This window comes from Dendrobium catenatum, unplaced genomic scaffold (assembly GCF_001605985.2).
Source record: "Dendrobium catenatum unplaced genomic scaffold, ASM160598v2 fragScaff_scaffold_1532, whole genome shotgun sequence".
In the NCBI taxonomy this organism is placed as follows: Eukaryota; Viridiplantae; Streptophyta; class Magnoliopsida; order Asparagales; family Orchidaceae; genus Dendrobium; species Dendrobium catenatum.
In genome coordinates, this window is record NW_021319994.1 from 36033 (window position 1) to 57921 (window position 21889).

General features: G+C 39.8%; 1 protein-coding gene across 2 annotated transcripts in view; it reads right to left on the minus strand.

Annotated features, from left to right (window-relative positions):
• The window catches only part of LOC110111660 (DNA-directed RNA polymerase 3, chloroplastic), a gene marked incomplete at its 3' end in the record, with an annotated part of 59940 nt that overhangs the window by 12523 nt on the left and 25528 nt on the right, over nucleotides 1–21889 (minus strand). For both annotated transcript variants that reach the window (XM_020843634.2, XM_020843635.2), the window contains 4 exon segments: nucleotides 10796–10866; nucleotides 15869–15919; nucleotides 16341–16757; nucleotides 16901–17032. In XM_020843634.2, coding sequence (XP_020699293.2) covers nucleotides 10796–10866; nucleotides 15869–15919; nucleotides 16341–16757; nucleotides 16901–17032 — 671 coding nt within the window.

The window sequence follows — 21889 nt, forward strand, 5'->3', positions numbered from 1 at the left end:
TATATATATATATATATATATATATATTAAAAAAATGGAGAGCTAAAAGTAAAAAAAGAAGGGAAAATAAAATAAAAAAGAGAGAGTTGCGTTTATCGACCACTCGCTTAACCTTGCAGTTTCACCTCACATCGCCTAGTATGCGCTGAGGCATAACGCTTGCAAAACTTGAAAACTCCAAAATCTCGTTGGCAACACTTGCGGCGTGCAATGAGCAGACCCATGTACGCACATTTTGAAGCACATCGGGAGGAAGTTAGTATGTGCCACTTGCGGAGAAGCAGGTAGGCCTTATACATGCTTTTCGTAGCATGACAGGGACACCCCTAAGTACTCATATGCGCTTTGTATGAGGTTTTTTGCTTGTACCTTGAATACCCATGCTTTTCATAGCATTATGGGATTGAAAAAATCAGTCGCAGTGTCATGCGATATCGACCATACATATTTTTCGTAGCATGGTTGGCAGGACAAACTCTCCCCAAAATTCTCGCTACGTGGGTGAGACGTCAGGAAGCTACCGAAATTCAGATTAAGCATATTTACAAGGAAACATATCTAAATAAACATTTGGTTTAAAATTATAACTAAATAAAATTTATAAATTTTAAAAGGGCAATAGAAGGAGACCTGTAATGTATACGACAACTCACAGACGAGAACTCAGAAACTGTATTGAACATATCAACTCACCTACATGAGAATACAAAGACATCTACTGAACAGAGTAGTTCGCCTATGAGCAACATCCATGAACTTATAATTATCAATACGAGCGGACAGAAGACATCTCTGAATTTCAAATAAAATTGTACATACATTTTAATAACCACTTGCACAAATAATCATATTTAAATATTTTAAAAATCTTCCTAACGCATTCAAAATGAAAAGTTTTTAACCTAAGCATGTCACTACCTCAAGAAGCGTGCAAAAGCCTCATGAAGCATGTGAAAGCCCTGAGAAGTGTGCTACCACCTCAAGAAGTGTGTTACTATCTCGAGAAGCATGCAACAAGCTAGCAAAGCATATTGTCTAAAGAAGTGTGCTGAGATATTGAAAGACGTGCAAATAAATTGAAAGTATGTAAACACGTTATGCAAATACATCAAAAAATGTGCAAGTGTATCATGTGAGCACATTGAAAAGCATGTTGATGCATTGAATGCATGTATATGTACCATAGAGGTGCACCAAAAAGCATGCAAGTGCATAGTGCAGATACATAAAAAACGTGCACATCATTTAAAAATAAAATTTAATGTCTTGTATGGGCTCTGTCAAATGTGTTAAATGTGCAAACACAAATGTTAAATATGTCGGGTGGTTTTAAAAGCTCGTTAATTTAATTTTCGATTTTTCAAACTAATTATCTGTAGGTGCTCTGACAAATATGCTAAATTTACAAACAAACATGTCTGAGAACAATGTTTGGTGTTAAAAGATCGCTAATGTTAAATTCTACTTTTAAATTAATCACCTGCATGTGCTCCAACAGATGTGATAAACTTGTAAACATTGACATCTGAGAATTCAAACTAATTACCAACATGTGCTCCGACCATCACATATAACTCCTGATTTTAAGGTCTGAGAATGCTGTGTGGATTAAATTTCAAGTTTGATCCTTTTCCTCGAAAAGACTAGAGTTGATAAGACTTGGATTAACAAGTGAACGCCCAATTACAAATTTAATAGGATATTTAATTTTAAAGTCCTTCAAATGCTCTTTAAATGAAACCCATCATAGAAACATAAAATCTCAGTTATTAGCATTTATATGATAACTCACCAGATCAATAATCGAACCAGATCCTTATGTTAGTGGGTGAACAAAGTTAATAATATTCAAATAACTAACTATTTAAAAATCCAAAGATAGCTATGTTGAAAGTTAATCTCAATTCGAGGAGATCATATCTTTTAAATGCCTCAAAATTCTTATAAAATACAAACAGTTTCAAGTGACTTTGACTTCTCACCAAAGATGACTGTGTTGAAAGCTAATCTTAATCAGAGAGAACTGTACTCTTTAAATGCCTCCAAACTTCAATGAATATAAATATTTTAATATCACTCCAAAGTTCAATATCTATCAAAAATTTTAATACTTAAATTTGAAATTAATCAATTCTAACTTAAAACAAATATCATCCACCCTACGAAACTATTTGGTAAGGGCGATGAATTCAAAGATAACTTAAGCTCACAAAGAGTGGATGTCCGATCGAGAATATTATTAAAATTCATTCTCAAATAATATCTTATCAGTAAGGACATGACATTTGTCCTCTAACCGATGATTTGGCTGAACGGCTCCACAATACCCGTAGCTTGGTCATATAGCTCTAAACAGTAAACTGTTATAACTGGTCCTAAAATCTATGAGTTGGCTAGACGGCTAAACAAAATAATTGTGGTTTAGCCAGAACAACACAACGTAGTAAACAATTATAATCACAACCCTCTGACCTACTGGCTTGGTCAAATAACTCCACTATATTACAATCAAGGCTAAAAAGCTCATATGTTCTCCAATGGCTAGCTACCATTGAGTAATGAATTATAGGATATAATCGATAAAGCAAAAAAAGCTCTTTGTTAGCTAAAATTGACTTGAATTTATCCCTTAGACAAACATTCACTCCAAATTTACAAGGTACTCTTGTACGAAGCAATTCATGACTGCCGACAGAATCATTCATTCAGTTTAGGTTGAATACCTCCTCTAACTAAGTAGACTAGAGGTCATTATGACCTGAGATGACAAAACCATGGGATCTTAAAGGGTTCATCATCATTCCCCCTACCATCCGCTTTACGTGACAAGTGATAACTTTCTAATTTTAAATTCTAAATTTATTGTTACTATATGTCGGATACTTAATGTTTATCTAATGACTAACCTTAATAGAAAATGCTCTCTCATTATCGGTAGAGATAATTAACCATAGGGGTTTGCGACTATATGAAACCAAAACTTAGATCTTAAAGTCCTCGCTAGCCAAATCTCTGAATAATGTCTTATAAAGTTGTAAATGAACCGAGCTGAGCCGAGTATGTAAATGTTTATGTTTGAGCTTGCTTATTATTAGCTTGTTCAAGCTTGGTTCGAGCTTGAGCTATTTTGTTTGGGTTCAAGCTTGGTTCATTTAAAAGAATAGATGTTCATGTTTGATTCATGTTTAATTCGTTTATGCTTATAACGTAGTAAACAATTATAATCACAACCCTTTGACCTGTTAGCTTGGTCAAATAACTCCACTATATTACAATCAAGGCTAAAAAGCTCATATGTTCTCCAATGGCTAGCTACCATTGAGTAATGAATTATAGTATATAATCGAAAAAGCAAAAAAAGCTCTTTGTTAGCTAACATTGACTTGAATTTATTCCTTAGACAAACATTCACTCCAAATTTACAAGATACTCTTGTACGAAGCAATTCATGGCTGTCGACAGAATCCTTCATTCAATTTAGGTTGAATACCTCCTCTAACTAAGTAGACTAGAGGTCATTGTGACCTGAGATGACAAAACCATGGGATCTTAAAGGGTTCAACATCATTCCCCCTACCATCCGCTTTAAGTGACAAGTGATAAATTTATAATTTTAAATTCTAGATATATTGTTACTATATGTCGGATACTTATTTTTTATCTAATGACAAACCTTAATAGAAAATGTTCTCTCAGTATCGGGAGAGATAATTAACCATAGGGTTTGCGACTATATGAAACCAAAACTCAGATCTTAAAGTTCTCTACTCCTCACTAGCCAAATCTCTGAATAATGTCTTGTAAAGTTGTAAATGAACCGAGCTGAACCAAGTAGGTGTATGTTTATGTTTGAGCTTGCTTATTATTAGCTTGTTCAAGATTGGTTCGAGCTTGATTTGAGCTATTTTGTTTGTGTTCAAGCTTGGTTCATTTAAAATAATAGATGTTCATGTTTAGTTCATGTTTAGTTCATTTATGCTTATCGAGCTTTAAAAATAAAAGCCTTATTAAGCCTACTAACAAATCACCAGAGCTTATTCACAAACATAAATAGGGTATGTTTTCGATCTACCAAACGACCTTGTTCACGAACAGGAGAACTCATAAAATGATTATTCTTATAAACAAGCTTGTTCATGAACACTTCAAACAAAAAACACTGCAAACATGAACAAAAACCTCTTGTTTATCAACAAATTCATTATATTGAAATAGTATTACGTAAAAAATATAATTAATTTTTTATATGATAAGAATAATTTAGGAGAACAAAACTAAAAAATTATGTGAAAATATACAAAATAAAGAGGATGAACCTTGGTGTATGCTTTTTGCTGATGATATTCTTCTTGTTGATAAGACTAGATAAGGAGTTGAAGGTAAACTTGAATTATGGAGATCAACTTTAGAGTCTAAAGGTTTTTTGCTTGAGTAAATCTAAAACTAAATATACGGAGTGTAATTTTAGTAGCAATAGACCTAGTGAGGGGTTTGTGACTTTGGACGATCGAGTCATAAATAAGAGTACACGTTTTAGATATATTGGATCTATTGTTCAGAGTGATAGTGAAATTGATGGGGATATTATCAGCAGAATTCAAGTTAGTTGGTTGAAGTGGAGGAATACATCAGGCTTATTGTGCGATAGAAAAGTCTCTCTCAAACTTAAGGGAAAATTCTATAAGATGGTGGTGAGACCTGCAATGCTTTATGGTACCGACTGTTGGCCATTAAAAGAGAAGCATAATACTAAGTTAAGTGTTGCAAAGATGAGGATGCTTAGGTGGATGAGTGGCTTGATCCTTAGAGATAGGATACGAAATGAGCATATGCGTGAAAAAGTTGGAGTAGCTCCAGTGGAAGATAAGATTAGAGAGATTCGCCTTATATGGTTTGGTCACATTAAACGGAGGCCTTCCGATGACCCGGTTAAGAAAGTTGAGGTATTAGATTTGACTTATGTTAAGAAAGATAGAGGTAGACCTAAAAAGGCTTGGTTAGAAAATATTAGAAATGGTCTTTCTTTATTAGATTTAAATAAGAATTTGACTTTTACCGGACACAATGGCGAAAAAGGATTCATATAGCTGACCTCACATAGTGGGATAAAGGCTTGATGTTGTTGTTGTTGTATACAAAATAAAGATTTAATCAAGTTTCTTAATGAGCTTGTTTACAAATTTTAGTTGATATTGTTCGTGAACATAAACAAGTCAAATGCACAGTTGTTCAAGTTTGTTTATTTAACAGTTGAGTATTTCAAAAATTGTTTAAACTTGTTGATTACTTAAACAAATTATCATGAACGAGCTGTAATCAAGCCGAGCCACGAGTAGCTTAGCGAATGCTCAATTTATTTGCAACCATAGTGTTTTTCCTCTACTTAATCTGCATTCTAAAAATCTTCCTCAGAACATAATCCGTTAAAACTCCTCCCGAATATATGCAGAGAGGTCGAGGCCCCTAAAGCTCAAATTTTTTGAGCTCACAAACTGTTTATAAAATTTTACTTTAAAAAACCACCATCTCCATCCCCATTCCCACAGCTACCGTCAAATCCTTGCTCTATATCATTTACTGTCAATAGCCTCCAAGGAACCTCTCTTGAGATATGACATTAAAGCGTTCAAATGGCCAAAACGTATTCAGAAAAAAAGGTGTATGCATGAAACAAAAAACATGCACAAAGTAGATTATTTCGAAACTGAGAAAACCAGGTTGTAACAGTTAGCGTAACATATCATGCTCCGCCAGCATATCCTACCGTCACGATCGTCTGCACGAGCTCCAGCGACACGATCGCCTGCGAAGCCGCATTGCCAGACTGCCACCAACGGTCGTCTGACATTCCAACTGCCTGTCCCCTGTTATCCTATAAAACGACTGTATTACTCCAAGCGAATACAATGAATGAAAATGAGCTTGAGCTTCTCTTTGTTGTGTTCTTCTTCTCCTCCTCTTCTCTGATATCTCGTTATAGGTCTCTTTATGGTATCAGAGCTTGTAACACTGGGCCTTCTTCAAAATTCCATCAGCAATGACCAAACCCAACTCCTCTACTCAATCCAGGACCTCGTCCTCTCTATCCTCTTCAATGGCTGCCATCGTTATACCCCCATCACTCAAATTTTTGATGACCAACCTTAAACTTATAGTTCACACTCAACTCACTACTGATAATTATGCCATCTGGAGGCTTCAAATCTATTAGGCCTTTTCCGCCAATGGGTTCGAAGGCTACATCACCGGCACGGTCATCTGCCCGCCAGAAACCTCCGAAACCGATCACAAGCTCTGGAAGCTTGTTGACCAAAACCTCATTCTGGCCCTCTTCTCCACCATCTCCTCCTCTGTCCTCCCTTACATTTTACACATCAAAACTTCCTGCGAAGTTTGGAGAGCACTGAAACTAAGGCTGCAACCAACAAACAGATCAAGAGTTATACAGTTAAAAAATGAACTGCATAACGTCCAAATGAGGGATCAAACGATCTCTCAATACCTAGGTAAAGTGAAATCACTTGTTGACAACATCTCTGCCGTTGGAGGATATGTAGATACAGAAGATATAATTCTGTATACACTCAAAGGCCTACCAGCCACCTTCAATCCGTTCAAAGCGGCCATCAGGATCTCTCTGCTACCTATGACACTTGAATTTACACTCACTGCTATGCAGTGAAGAGATAAACTTACAAACGAAGGTCCAACAGGACACGACGACCACTCCTGAGCTACAAGCTCTATTTTCTTCAAGAGGACGCGGACGCAATCAAAACTATAGGGGAGGTCGAGGCAGGGGAGCTACCTTCAGTTCATCCACAGCACAGGCTAAACCAGGGATCAATTCCTCCCGCAATGCCGATAGACCCACATGCCAAATCTGTGGCAAAACGGGCCATCTTGCTTTAGCCTGTTGGCATCGCTACAACTCCAATTATACACAGCAAAGCCTATACAACCGTGCTCTACTCACCCAAACACACAACCCAGCTCCTCCACCGACTGGGTACTCGACTCCGGTGCCTCCACCCACCTCACACCAGACATCACAAACCTGCAACACTCCCTCCCATATCAGGGAATTGATTCAATATCGACAGCAAGCGGCTCCTCCCTACCTATACATCATTCAGGTGCCGGCCTTCTCCCACTTCCAGAAACAAATCGTAAGCTAAAATTACAAAACCTCCTTCACGTTCCTTCTCTTGCTCATAATCTCTTATCTATATCTAAACTAACAAAGGATAACAACTGCTCGATCTCTTTTGACTCTCATGGCTTCACTCTCAAGGACCTTCAGGACAACTGAATCCTCCTCCATGGCCCCAACCGTGAAGGAATCTACCCAATACGTCTTCCTCGACCAGCTCCAGTTCACGCTCTCCACACCGACGCTGACTCCACTGCCCTCTGGCATGCTCGTCTGGGTCATCCACATCCCCGCTCGATGATCACTCTATCTAGGCTCCTACCGAACACTAGATTTAAGTCTTTACATTTTATCTGGAATTCATGTAAAGTGGCCAAGAGCCACAAGCTCCCATTCCCACAGGATGCTCACCATGTAAATACTCCTTTTACCTTAATACATACAGACGTATGGGGGCCTTCTCCCCTTCCCTCTCTCTGGTTTTCGCAACTACATTATTTTCATAGATGACTGTACGCGTTACTGCTGGCTATATGTAATGCATTCTAAAAACGAATCCATCATTAAATTCAAACACTTTCATTCTCTTATACAAACTCAATTCGCGTCGTCTATCAAAATTCTAAGATTCGATGGAGGCGGCGAATTCACTAGCCATGAATTCAATAACTACCTCTCCTCGCACGGCATACGCCATGAGCACAGCTGCCCCTATACCCCCGAACAGAACGGCGTGTTCGAAAGAAAACACCGACACCTCGTCGAAACAGCACACACACTTCTTCATGCCGCCAGCCTACCCTTCACCTTCTGGGCTGAAGCAATTCAAACCTCTAATTATCTCATCAATCGTCTTCCCACTTCGTCCCTGCAAAATCAAATACCATTCCGGCTCCTTCATGGTACTACACCGTCGCTTACCCATCTAAAGATCTTTGGCTGTGCCTGCTATCCCTGGCTCAAGCCTCAAGCACCTCACAAGCTCGCCCCTCGCTCATCTCTCTGTATCTTCCTTGGCTACTCCACCTCTCACAAAGGCTATCGATGCTATAATCCTCACACCAACAAACTCCATATCTCTCGGCACGTCACCTTTAACGAACAACACTTCCCATATACCTCCTCCACCCACTCTCACCTACCATCTCCAACTCTCACATCTACAGCTCCAATTCCTCCTTTACTTCTCATACCCACCTCCACATACACTACCAGTACCTCGACACCATCTTCAGATCCTCTCCCCCTCGCCTCCAATGACTCCATTTCACACCGAAACTCTCCCTCCCCTGACACCACTACCACCCAAATTCCTTCTGCTCCCGACATTTCAAATTCTCCTATTCCCGCCCAAAAACATCACATGATAACCCGTCTTCAGGCCGGTCACCTAAAACCCAAAAAAAATTTAGACCTTCTTGTTGTAACCGATCCTGATCCCACTCCCTCAAGGTTCGTCCAGGCCCATAAATCACCTCACTGGAGACAAGCCATGTCATCAGAGTTCATGGCTCTACAAACCCAAGGGACATGGCAACTCATTCCTCCTCCAGACAACGTCCTTGTCCTCGATTGCAGATGGACGTACAAGACGAAACTCAACACAAATGGCACAGTAAATCGCTATAAAGCACGGCTTGTAGCTCATGAATTCCGTCAACAACAGGGCATCAACTATCAACAAACCTTTAGCCCGATGGCTAAAATGCCATCTATCCGTGTGCTTCTAGTTATTGCTCTCCAACGTGGCTGGCCGATTCATCAACTAGACATAAACAACGCGTTTCTACATGGCGACCTCCAGGAAGATGTTTACATGAAGCAACCACAGGGCTTCGTTGATCCTGACCTCCCAAATCACGTCTGCAAACTGAGAAAAGCTCTCTACGGCCTGAAACAGGCTCCTTGTCAGTGGTTTCACAAACTGACAACATTTCTTCTTGCTTTCGGCTTTCAATTCAGCAAGGCAGATCCCTCCATGCTCACCTTCGACAAGAACAATGTCTAGCTCTATCTACTCATATATGTAGACGATATCCTCTTGTCTGGCAATCATTCACCCACTCTGCAGGAACTTCTCTGACAGCTCAAGCTGACATTTTCCCTGAAACAACTGGACAATGCCAATGTCTTCCTCGGCATTCAAATTCAATCCACTTCCACAGGTCTATTCCTGCACCAAGCTCATTATGCTCGCGACATTCTCCACTCAGCTGGCCTGGACTCCTGAAAACCAGTAAGCACTCCCATCTCCCCCAAAGAGTCTAAGTCCACCGTCGATCCTCTACCATACGACAAGCCAACCTTCTATAGGCAGATCATGGGCTCTCTGCAATACCTCACGGTGACAAGGCCAGACATAGCCTTTGCCACAAATGTAATATGTCAGCATATGCATAGTCCCACCAATTCCGACTTCAAACGCCTCAAGCGTCTCTTACGCTATATCAAAGGCACTCATGACTACGGCATGACCGTCAAGCACGGACCTCTCAGCCTCACTGCCTATGCCGATGCTGATTGGGCATCCAGTTCAACAGATCGTAAATCAATCACCGGATTCTGCTCATACCTCGGACCAAATCTAATCTCCTAGAGCGTTAAGAAACAATCCACCGTCGCCAAATCATCAGACGTCATCTGGCTGCGTCGCCTTCTCAATTACTTCAAAGCTCCACAATCTACCCCAACTCCAATACTCTGCGACGTCTCCGCTATTACTCTTGCGAACAACCCCGTCTTTCACAGTCGAACCAAACACATTGAAATCGATCACCATTTTATCAATGATCACATCAATCGCAAGGCGATTACAGTGAAGCATATCATCTCTACCGACCAACCAGCGGACCTCCACACCAAACCTCTCACCGGTCCCAAGTTCGCCGAACTACGACAAAAATGGACGATCTGCAAGGCCGACCATCAATTTGACGGGGGATGTTAGCGTAACATATCATGCTCCGCCAGCATATCTTACCGTCACGATCGTCTGCATGAGCTCCGGCGAAACGATCGCCTGCGAAGCCGCATTGCCAGCCTGCCACCAACGGTCGTCTGACATTCCAACTGCCTGTCCTCTGTTATCCTATAAAACGACTGTATTACTCCAAGCGAATATCAATGAATGAAAATGAGCTTGAGCTTCTCTCTGCTGTGTTCTTCTTCTCCTCCTCTTCTCTGATATCTCGTTACAGGTCTCTTTAGTAACATCATCCAAAAGGCAACATGCACAAACTACAAAACCTAGAAGGCTTGTGCATGGAGATTTGCGGCAATAGCATGTAAATCTGAGGTGTTGATGAAGACAAAACGAGAAGGCAGAAAAGTGGAACATTGCATCAAGCCATCAACAGCAAATTATTTGCTGTAGTTTAGCAAATAAATTCCTTTTAAACTTCTAATTATATGGAATATATAAATCATTGTAACTTAAATGTGAACGATTCCTAAATGATATATTTTGTGTTAATCCAGGCTATTGAAATAAAAAGTAAATAAATTTTAGGAACAGAACACTATAAGCACAAAATCATCATGGGATCATCAGAAATGCTATAAAAATGTCAATCCAATATGCTTTAGATAAAGATTACAAAAAAAATATTTATAAACACTCAATATTAGGCAGAGTAAGACTACCTTGCAGCTATTCCTGAATAAACATCAGCCGGCTTCTCTTGAGCAACCAAGTTTACTGCAGCAGCTTCCAACTAATAAATTGAAATTAATCAAAAGTACAATAAAAAGTAAAAAAACAAAAACAAAATGCATAATTAATTCAAAAGAAATAAGAAAAATAAAACGAAATTAGCCTTTAATTCTACAAAAAGTAATTTGAGGTTGAAAATGATAATTAAACATGAAATATATTGCTCTGCTTCTTAGGATAAGTGATAAAAAAAACTCTATAAAGTCATTATGGCCTGTAATATTAAATTTTTAAAGGCTTGCTCAAAGCTTTAGTTCTGAAGGTTGAATGCACCCAAGAATAATGCCGATCATAAGAATAGGAAAATTAATCTACAAAAGAAACACCCAGAAAATAATATAAACAAGTTCATATGATTTAGTTAGATTCACCTACGTGCATGACCACATAAAGAGCTAAATATCCACTGGTCCAGAGTTAAAAACAGGATACAAATATTTGCTCTCAAATGCTTTCCCACATTTATCTCACTAGTATTCTTTTGATACTAGAATGGAATAAATAAGAATGAGAATAGAAATATGAAAGTTAAATTATCATTTTGATACTAGCATGGTACATATAATGATTGAACTCTTCATAATAATATGTCATTCCTTACAGATATTCTTACTTATTGCTTATGGCTGTATTTTTTACTTATCCAGTTGTTAGATCATGCATTAATTAGATGTTTATTGCACTGAATTAGTTTATCCAGTTGTTGACCCGACCCAAAACTCGACCCGAACCCGACCTGAAAAAATCTGGGTTCGGGTCAACCTGTTTGAAAACGGGTCATGTTCGGGTTCCGATTTTTGACCCATATGAAAAATGGGTCGGGTTTGGGTTGACCTGAAAACCCACGGGTCGACCCAGATAACCCGACTAACTCCCCTTGCCTAGTAGCCTGTTTCGGCTTCCGGGTCGTCCCAAGTCCCAACCCGATGGCTGCTAGGAGCTAGCACTAGTCCAACCACCTCCGCAGGACCGCACGTGCGAGTGCGTGACACGCACAAGTCCATGTGGACAGCGGATCACGCCCAATCGCCTCGGTCACCACGCCTTCAGCGTTCGCTTTCACTCGTTTAGCCGGCCCTTCACCAATCACCATGTACACGACTCCACGCCCAAGTCCCATCCCACCTGACCGCCCAATCACCTCGATTCAAGCAGTCATGTGCCTCGGTCACCACGCCTTCACCTAGCCCTTTAAACTGTAAACCCAAAATTCAAAAAAAGGTGGGTTAGCGGGTCGTGTCGGGTTAACCTGGTAACCCGCTCGGGTCTGTCCGGGTTGATAATTCTGAACCGTTTATTAGCTAAACGGGTTGGTTAGTTTCAACCCGTTTATGCTCCCGTCAACTCGGGTTCGACCCGAACCCGGGTGAACTCGAGTTCGACCCAAACTCAACCCGTTGACCCGAATTATACCCCTAGATCAATCTACCAATCACTTATCCGACCTCTGCCTTTACACCCATCTAAGTAAATTGGAAGAATGAGTGATGCCTTCCAATCATTAGCTTTTTCTCATTTTATAAAGTAACATATGATGGCAAGTATGAAGGACTAGGCGTAAATATGATCTTGAGTTTGGAAACCGCATTCATAAATTAATTTACTAATTTAATCAATAGCCTGAAGTCTATGTAATAAAACTATTTACTTTAATTATTTTATTGTACACCAAACAAATATACTGTGGCAATCAATCCGTTTATACTTTCCAGTGTATGCATCGGTTGATGTTGAATTCGGATGGCAATGATGGATTTGTAAAAGAATATTAATTTTATAACTATATAATTACTTATGTATATTAATAAGCACTAAGCCATTTTTTTCTGAAGAAAAAATCAGTTTTTCCTAATTTCTTCAGCTAATCATTGTGGTTCAAGATTGATAGACTTAAGGGCTTGAATGAGACAATTGTTTTGAGTTTATTTTGAGTTGGATTTGTGTTTTTAAATTAGAACAAATCAAGGAAATTAATATTATTTAAAAGCAATAAAAATAAGAACATCTATTATGAGGTTGATTCATAATGTTTAAAATTGCGCAATTGGGTATTGAGGCGTTTTTTGTTCATGAGGAGAGGCGTAAGCCTCAAGGCGTTTTGAGGCGTAACCCTCAAAATCAAAAAATTGCATTAAGTGATAATAAAAGTCAAAAGTGAATTTTTATATAACTTCCTATTGAATTATGAATTAACAAATTTGCATACATATGAAACTAAAATTGCACAAGATATAAAGTGACAGGTGAAAAATTATGTGAAATAGAATTAAAATTCAAATATTATAAGATCAAAATAATATTAAATATAGAAATTACATAAAGTATCATATAATATCAAGTTCTAACTTCAAATTTCTTCTTTCTCAATTCTCTAATCATTTACATTTAATTCCTAAAGCAAGCTGAAATAGTTGGAAAAACCTTAGGAATCATGTGCAATGTCATCACTAAGGTGGTCTTTATCTGAGTTGTCGCCATAACAAACTGTTTTATCTCCTACCTCATTCGATAGAGTCGAATGCCTCCATACATGCTTATTTTTAATTTATTTCAATCATGTTCATCTTTTAGAAATATTTTCATCAACATAAATATGAGATTAATGTTCCAAAATTTTTAGGGTGGTGGTGTGCAACTTTCAAGTGATTGTTGGTGACGGCTACGACGGTATTGGTTGTGGCAAAGGCTGCGAGTTAGAGTTAGAGGCAATCGAGAGGCAGTTGTTGCGCTTGAATGTGTATGAAGGCGTGATTTATGTTAGTTTTAATAAAAAAATATGTACAAATTGGGTGAGGCGTAAGCCTCAAGCTAGCGAGGCGAGATGTGCCTCAGCCAATCTAAGGTGCAAGCCTCATAAAAAAGCTAGAGGCGTAAGCCTCGAGGAGTTTTTCACTAGAATTGTGTTGAGGCGGGCCTCAAGGCGAGCCTCATATTACGCAATTTTAAATAGTGCTTAGCAGTAAGATGCACAATCACTAATATAGAGAGCAAAATATCCTTAGGTCTAATGCTTGTTAATTCTTATGATTATATTGAACTTGAATTATATATATATATATTATTGAACGCTAGTAGATATTTCTTCATATGAGGATGTTAATAGTATATGGCGTTATCATTAAGTTTATTATATTGCATATGATTATATGTTCATGTTATTTCCATATAGTTCAAATCTCGCAATTGTCTAATGATCTATGGTGCACATTTAATTATCCAGATATTATTTTCACATGTCAGTCTTATGCCTTAGATATATGTCAATACAAATTGATAACACATGCTCATAACAATGCTAAGTACATATTAAAGGTCTATGATTGAATTTAAAAGATAAAGCTTATGAAAAGTCATGTCATGTGAGATAAATTGATAATTATGCTAATCTGTGAAGAGAAAGGCAAAAGTACTTACGAGATAAGCCTAGTTCTTAACTCTAGATAATTGTGAGTTATAGTCCTAGCTTTATCAAGGGGCCATTTAATAACTGTCATGTTGGAGCAACTTTAACCCTCATCGATGGTTATTAAAGGCTGACAGACTAGATAATTACCACATGATTTATAAATGCACCAAAAATCTAAACAGTCATTATATGCTCTTCTAACACTAAAATAAATAAGAACGAGAATAGAAATATGAAAGTTAAATTATCATTTTGATACTAGCACGGTACATATAATGATTGAACACTTCATAATACTATGTCATTCCTTACTGATATTCATACTTATTGCTTATGGCTATATTTTTTACTTATCCAGTTGTTAGATCATGCATAAATTAGATGTTTATTGCACTGACTTAGTTCATCCAAGTCCCAACTCGCTGGCCGATAGGAGCTACACGCGCGAGTGCGTGACACGCCCAAGTCCAAGTGGACGGCGGACCACACCCAATCGACTCGTTCAGCTGGTCAACCCTTCATCACGGTCCTTGTGGATGGCGGTTCACGCCCAGTCGCCTCGATCACCACGCCTTCAGCATTCGCTTTCACTCGTTCAGCCGGCCCTTCACCAATCACCATGGTACATGACTCCACGCCCAAGTCCCATCCCACCTAACCGCCCAATCACCTCGATTCAAGCCGTCACGTGACTCGGTCACCATGCCCTCATCTAGCCCTTTAAACTTTAAACCCAAAATTCAAAAAAAGGCAGGTTGGCGGGTCGTGTTGGGTCAACCCGGTAACCTGCTCGGGTTGGGTCCGGGTTGATAATTCTGACCCGTTTAGCTAGACGGGTCGGTTAGTGTCAACCCGTTTATGCTCGGGTCAACTAGGGTTTAACCCGAACCCGACCTGACCTGAATTGACACCCCTAGATCAATCTACCAATCACTTATCTGACCTCTTCCTTTACACCCATCTAAGTAAATTGGAAGAATGAGTGATGCCTTCCAACCATTAGCTTTTTAAAGTAACATATGATGGCAAGTATAATTGTATGAAGGACTAGGCGTGAATATGATCTTGAGTTTGGAAACCACCGAACTAAAAAAAAAAAAATCTTATCCAAGGCATTGGGATCAAATTGGTTGAGAGAAAGTAATCAAGCTACATCATCATTATGCTTAAATTTTATAACACCAAGGGAACCCGGAAATATTAGAGAAAATTTGGTTCAAAGCCCGTGAACATGAAACACATGCATGAAGCATAGATGAACCTGACATGAGACCAAAGATAATTTTTTAAAAATAATACATTATATCTAGAAGATACAATTACATTGCATACTTAAACAAATTTTGACAAAAATTGGTAGCACACATTTGACAAAATAAAGTCATATTAATGATACTACATAAACTTTTGAATGCTTACGTTTAGAAAAAAATAAATTAAGAAAAAGAAATGAAAATGTGCATGAGAACATCAAAATACAAACACATGGTTAGACTTTGAGGTCATGCAATTTTTTTGTAAAAAATTTAGGCAAACGGTATGCAGTAGTTCCAACATAGGTAATAATGACTATATAGACATTAGGAAATAATCTTACACTATCTCTTCCAAGTGCTGCATAATGCTGCAAACCATTGCATGAACCATCCTACACCAAGAAATAAAATGTTATACCATGGAAGGATTTGAAGTTATCATAATGAAATATGATAAACATATCACATAAATGTACAACTAGCATCTTGCTTAAGTGGAATGTTAATAAAGATTTTCTAAGTGTCATTTTAAAGGTATCATGACCTAAGAAATGTAGCACATACACATTTCTGAACTTCTGGTACATAAATGCTCAACAATCAGACATATCTTGGTCCAAGATAAGAAAGAAGGGCACCCCCATATATGAGGCTCACAAAACAGGGTTTGGGGAGGGGCCAAAATGTTTGCATTTCACAATGGAGACAACCTAACCACTGATGATCGTCTAAGATCATCAAGAGTTCTACATGCTCAGAACATAACAAAATGTAAACCTAAAAATCTCTTACAGTTTAACAATGTTTAATTACCTGATGAATGGGAAGGTATGAGATCATACTATGCGGTGATGAGCTAGTTAAGGCATCAGAAAGATTTATACATGCAGCCAAACATTGAAAAGGATCTTCAGCATGAATCCACCATCGCTTTCCATCAACAGGATTCATGGCGGAATCAAATATATTATTTAAATGGTTCTCCACAAATGTCAGTCGAGCATCATAGGAGAGCTTTTCAACACCCCCACCATAAATGTTAGCCAAATGAACTTTTAACCAGCATAACCCAGACTTGCCAAGTTGTCTGCCTTCAGCGAACTCGAGAATTCCTCGGCATAGATCAGAACTTAAATGATTTAAATGTGAATGCATTGGGTATGCACGACCACGGAAATCAAGATTATGAGGATAGTAAAATCCTTCCTCATCTTGCATCTTGCGAGCAACCTGTTTCAGAGTTTATGTTTTTAGCTTCAGAGAAGAAAAAAGCTAAACCTAAAAATAGAATACATAAACTACTTCAAAAATAGAAACAAAAAAACATTCAGACAACACATGCTGCCCTCCAAACGCTAAGAGGACCAACTTACAGAAAGCTTAAGTTCTGTGTCACATCGCTGAGCATGCATCTCATTGTTAGCCTTTTTTGCTTTTCTAGCATTCCAGCGCCATTTTTTAATCTCCATGGAATCCTCCAAGCCAGGTTTCTCTTGTATGGGAATCTAAAAAATAGCATGACGGGGACATGACAGAAAAACTATTAGAGCACAATAAAATGCTAAAAAATTAAGTGACTTAATAAACTTTAAAAAAAAAAAACAGAAAAGGTTTAACCATAGTTCTGCGAGAATAATCTTATTACGTGTTATCAGCTAAACATCAGGGTACACGCCATTAGTTATACTAGGACATGTTTTAACTACTCTTGGTCTCTTCCAAGCATGAACCGTCAAAATTTCTTTACTAGTAAAAAAGTTGAAAACATCAACGGAGCTTTCCTTGCAGTTTGGAAACACAAAAAAGGTAGGACCGGGACAGTACTTGATAGACAGATCAATTCCAAAATGGATAACAGCTAGAATTTCTTCTAAACCTCATTAATTCTGAGTGATTAACAAGGGTAGATGTTAGACTGGTCCAATCGGCCCAGCACAAGGATCGGCCCCTTGTTCATGCAGGGCGGACCAAGGCTGCAGTCTGCCCCCTTATGGGGCCCACTATTTGAATAAAAAAAAGAGGGGGCAGTTTAGGAGAGATTTCAAATTGGGGAGGGCTCTTTAGTAAATTGGAGTTGTATTTGTATACTTTAAATATATGTGACTGCCTAGGGTTAGGATCATCTTGGTTGTTTGTTGAATTTGGGAGTCTTCTTAGGTTTGGGGGAGCCAGAGCTTCCTCTCAAATTGAAGATCCATTGTATCTTGCTTGCTCTCTTTTATCTATTATCAAATAAAGAGTGTCTCTATTGTTATTCCTCTACTTTCTTCTCAAAAGCTGTTTTGCAAGTTGCTGAGTACAGATTTCAGCAAGGGATTTCTTCTATTTTTCACCAGTATTTCCCATTAAATTGGTATCAGAGCGCTTCGATCCAAGGTTACCAAAGGCCGAGAGGAAAGTAAAAGTTGGAAGGGGAGTTAGGCTAATTAAAATCAGATTTTGTGGAGAAAATTTAAGAATTCGAAAATCAATTTTCATTTATTCATGAGAAGATAGATGAGAAGTTTGTCATCGTGGAAGAAATACTAAGGAAGCTGCAGGAGGCCCAACCCAAAACGACAATGTTCGAGGCGAAAGGATCCATCGGTAGCCAACGAAGTGGCAGTACCCTAATCCGCTAAGGAGAGGAGAAAACTAAGAGGTTGAGATTTTGGAGGGGGGAGATGGGATGCCTCCCCTAGAGCCTATTTCTAAATAGGAGATGAGTAGTAGGAATGAAAGGATGAGTGTTGGTTTTGCAAGAAGAGGGGCATATTTTGAGCGTAGGGGTGAGGATTGCGATAGAATGAGAGAAGATTTGAAGAGGGGTTTGGGTACGAGCGCAGAAGAGAGGATCGGGACACTTGCGTAGGCCCACCCCTTCGTGAAATGAGAGGTTATGAAGGATTCAGAGGAAATAGAGGAGATCTGAGGGTGACGAAGCTGAAGATGTCTATCTTTGTGGGAGAGGATGCACTAGGTGGATCTACAATGTAGAGATGTATTTCACTATCAATGGATTAACAGAGGAGGAGAGGTTGACGACTGTTGGCCTATGTTTGGAAGGGAAGGCTTTGGCTTGGTACCAGTTGAGAGACATGAGACGACATATACAGAACTGTAGCGAGTTTGACTGTTTGTTGGAACGTTTCCAAACCAACAGGGGAGGGGGACTTCTATGAGGAGTTTTTCGTATTGATAAGAGGGATCGATGGTAGAGTACCGGGAGAGGTTCAAGTATCTTACTAGCAAACTGGATTTGCTTTATGAGACCATGTTAGAGGGAAACTTCATGAAAGGTACCAAACCGGAGATCCAAGCAGCAGTTAGAGTGATGAGGCCTCGTGACTTGGGAGAGGCTATAGATATAACATAGTTGGTGGATGACCAGAAGCATCTGGAGAGGGGGGCCATGAGTAGCAGCTCAGGAAACTCATACAGGATGATCACTATATTTTTAGCACCAAAGGGGACGACACCAGGTGGTCTACAAGAGGCCCCAAAGAAGAAGCACATAAGAGAGGGAATCGGGGAAATTTCAAGAAGCTCACTGAGAAGGAACTGCAGGAGAAGAAGCCTAAGGGGTTGTACTTTAGATGTGATGAGAAGTATACATCGAGACACAGGTGCAAGGACCAAACTCTTCAAGTTCTCACCATCTGCAATGATAAGAAAGCTGAGGAGGGAGGTGGAAGTGAGGCATTACTAGAAGGGAGGGTGGGGTTCATCTTGATATGACGGAAGTCTCCTTGAACTCGGTGGTGGAATTCACGCCAAATCACACCATGAATGTGAAGAGAGAAATAGAAGACTGAGAGGAGATGGTGCTAATAGACAGTGGGGTTATGCACAATTTCATCTACAACTAGATCATAGACCAATTGGGGGTGAAATTGGTGGACATAGGATGATATGGGGTGATGATGGGCACTGGGAAAGAGGAGACGGGCAAAGGAGTGTCTAGGAGAGTGGTATTGACTATAAAGGGGGGTCCAAATGAGGGAGGATTTCCTCCCATTGAAGTTATGGAGCACTGATGTCATTCTGGGGATGAAATGGCTACAGACCTTGGTGGATACCAAGGTCGATTGGAAAGCACTGATGATGGAGCTGATGATGGAGAGAGGAAGGATGGTGATAAGAGGGGAGATGCAGTATTGTCCAAAGCCATGGTGTCTCTCAAGACCATGGTAAGGATTATACAGTAGGTGGGAGAAGAATTCTTGGTGGAGCAACAGAGCTTTGAGGGGATTAGAATGAAAGAAGGGGGGCATTCCCCTTCCAGAACAGCCACTCATACAACAGTTCAATGAGGTATTTCAACCACCTCAAGGCCACCACCAAGCAGGAGCACGTCATCACCTTAAGAGAGGGAGTATCACCGATTAGTGTTTGGCCTTACCGCTACCCTCAAATTTAGAAGGACAAGATTGAGAAGCTATTCCGAGAGATGTTGGAGGTGGGGATCATCAGGCCAAGTGCGAACCCTTTTTCTAGCCCAGTCTTATTGTTCAAGAAAAAGATGGGAGTTTGGCGATTGTGTGGACTACCGGGCCTTAACTAAGGAGGCTCTGTCGGACAAGTTCCCCATCTGGTGATCGATGAGCTGTATAGAGCAGTGGTGTCCACCAAGATGGATCTGAAGTCGGGATACCATCAGATCAGGATGAGAGAAGATGATGTCCATAATATTGCATTTATGGACACACGAGGGATACTACGAGTTCTTAGTGATGTCATTCGGCCTCACCAACGCCCCTGCTACTTTCCAGTCCCTTATGAACAGGTATTCAGATCATACCTCCGGAAGTTTGCTTTGACGACATCCTATGTACAGCATGTCAGAGGAGGAGCATTTAGAGCACTTGAGGGTGATCTTAGAGGTGTTACAGGAGCAACAGTTGAGGGCCAAGATAAAGAAGTGTTGTTTTGCACAGGCCAATGTGGAGTACTTGGCGTACATGGTATCTCAAGAGGGAGTACCCATCGATAAAGCCAAGATTGAGGCAATGCTAAAATGGCGTCTACCTAGGAACCTGAGAGAAATGATGGGGTTCCTAGGATTGACGGAATATTAAATAAGATTTGTGAAAGGATACATTACAATAGCATGGTCACTGACAAAGTAGTATTTCTTGTGGGGGAGGCAACTACCTGGACTTTGAGAGATTGAAGCAAGCCATGACCATAGTACCGATGTTGGCCCTACCAAATTTCAAATAGGTTTTTGTAGTAGAAAATGATGCCTTCGGGTACGAATTAGGGGCAATGCTTATGCAGAATCAATGACCCATAGCCTACTTCAGCCAAGTATTAACGGTCATAGCTAGGCTGAAGTCAATCTATGAGAGAGAGTTGATAGCCATCGTTTTAGTGATTCAGAAGTGGCTACCTTACTTGTTGGGTCGACATTTCATCATCAGGACAATCAAATGAGCTTGAAATGCTTGTTAGAGCATAAGATGGTGACCAAGGAGCATTAGAGATGACTGTCAAAGCCGGGCTATGACTTTGAGATCCAGTACATGTTAAGATTAGAGAACAAGGCGGTTGATGCCTTATCTATATATATGGGGGAGCTCCGGGAGATGGCCATTTCGATAACACTGATGGTAGATTGGGGGCTATCAAAAAGGAAAGTGTGCAGGATAAGGAGATGAGGAAGATTAAAATTGATCTACTGAGGGATGAGAGTAACCACTCATGCTATTCCCTGAAGGGAGAGAGATTACTGTACCAAGGGAGGTTTGTGCTTCCACGGACCACAGTTCATATTCCCCACCTGATGTAGGAATTCCATGGAAGTGCTGTTGGAGGCAATTCTGATGTGCAGAAGGCATACAAAAGATTAGCAGCAGAATTGTATTGGAAGGGGATATACATAAGAATGTGGACGGGATGGTGGCTAGGTGTGAGGTATGCCAAAGAAATAAGTACATAGTTATGGCTTCAGGGGGATTACTTCAACCCCTGGCTCTTCAAGACAGAGTGTGGGAGGAGGTCATTATGGATTTTATAGATGGGCTACCCCGATCTGAGGAGTTTACACTAATTTTAGTGATAGTTGACAGATTGAGCAAGTATGCTCACTTCCTTCCCTTACGACACCCTTACATGGCAGTTACAATGGCAGCAACATTCATCAAAGAGGTGGTCAAGTTCCATGGAATATCGGAGTTGATAGTTTCTGACTAGGATAAAGCGTTCCTTAGTCATTTTTGTAGAGAGTTGTTCAGGCTGCAGGGAACAGTGTTGAAGAGAAGCAACGCTTACCAGCCTCAGACAGACGGGTAGACGGAGGTGGTAAACAGGAGCCTGGAGACTTACCTGCGGTGTTTTTCTTTAGAGACACCTCGTTTGTGAGCCAAGTGGCTAGCATAGGA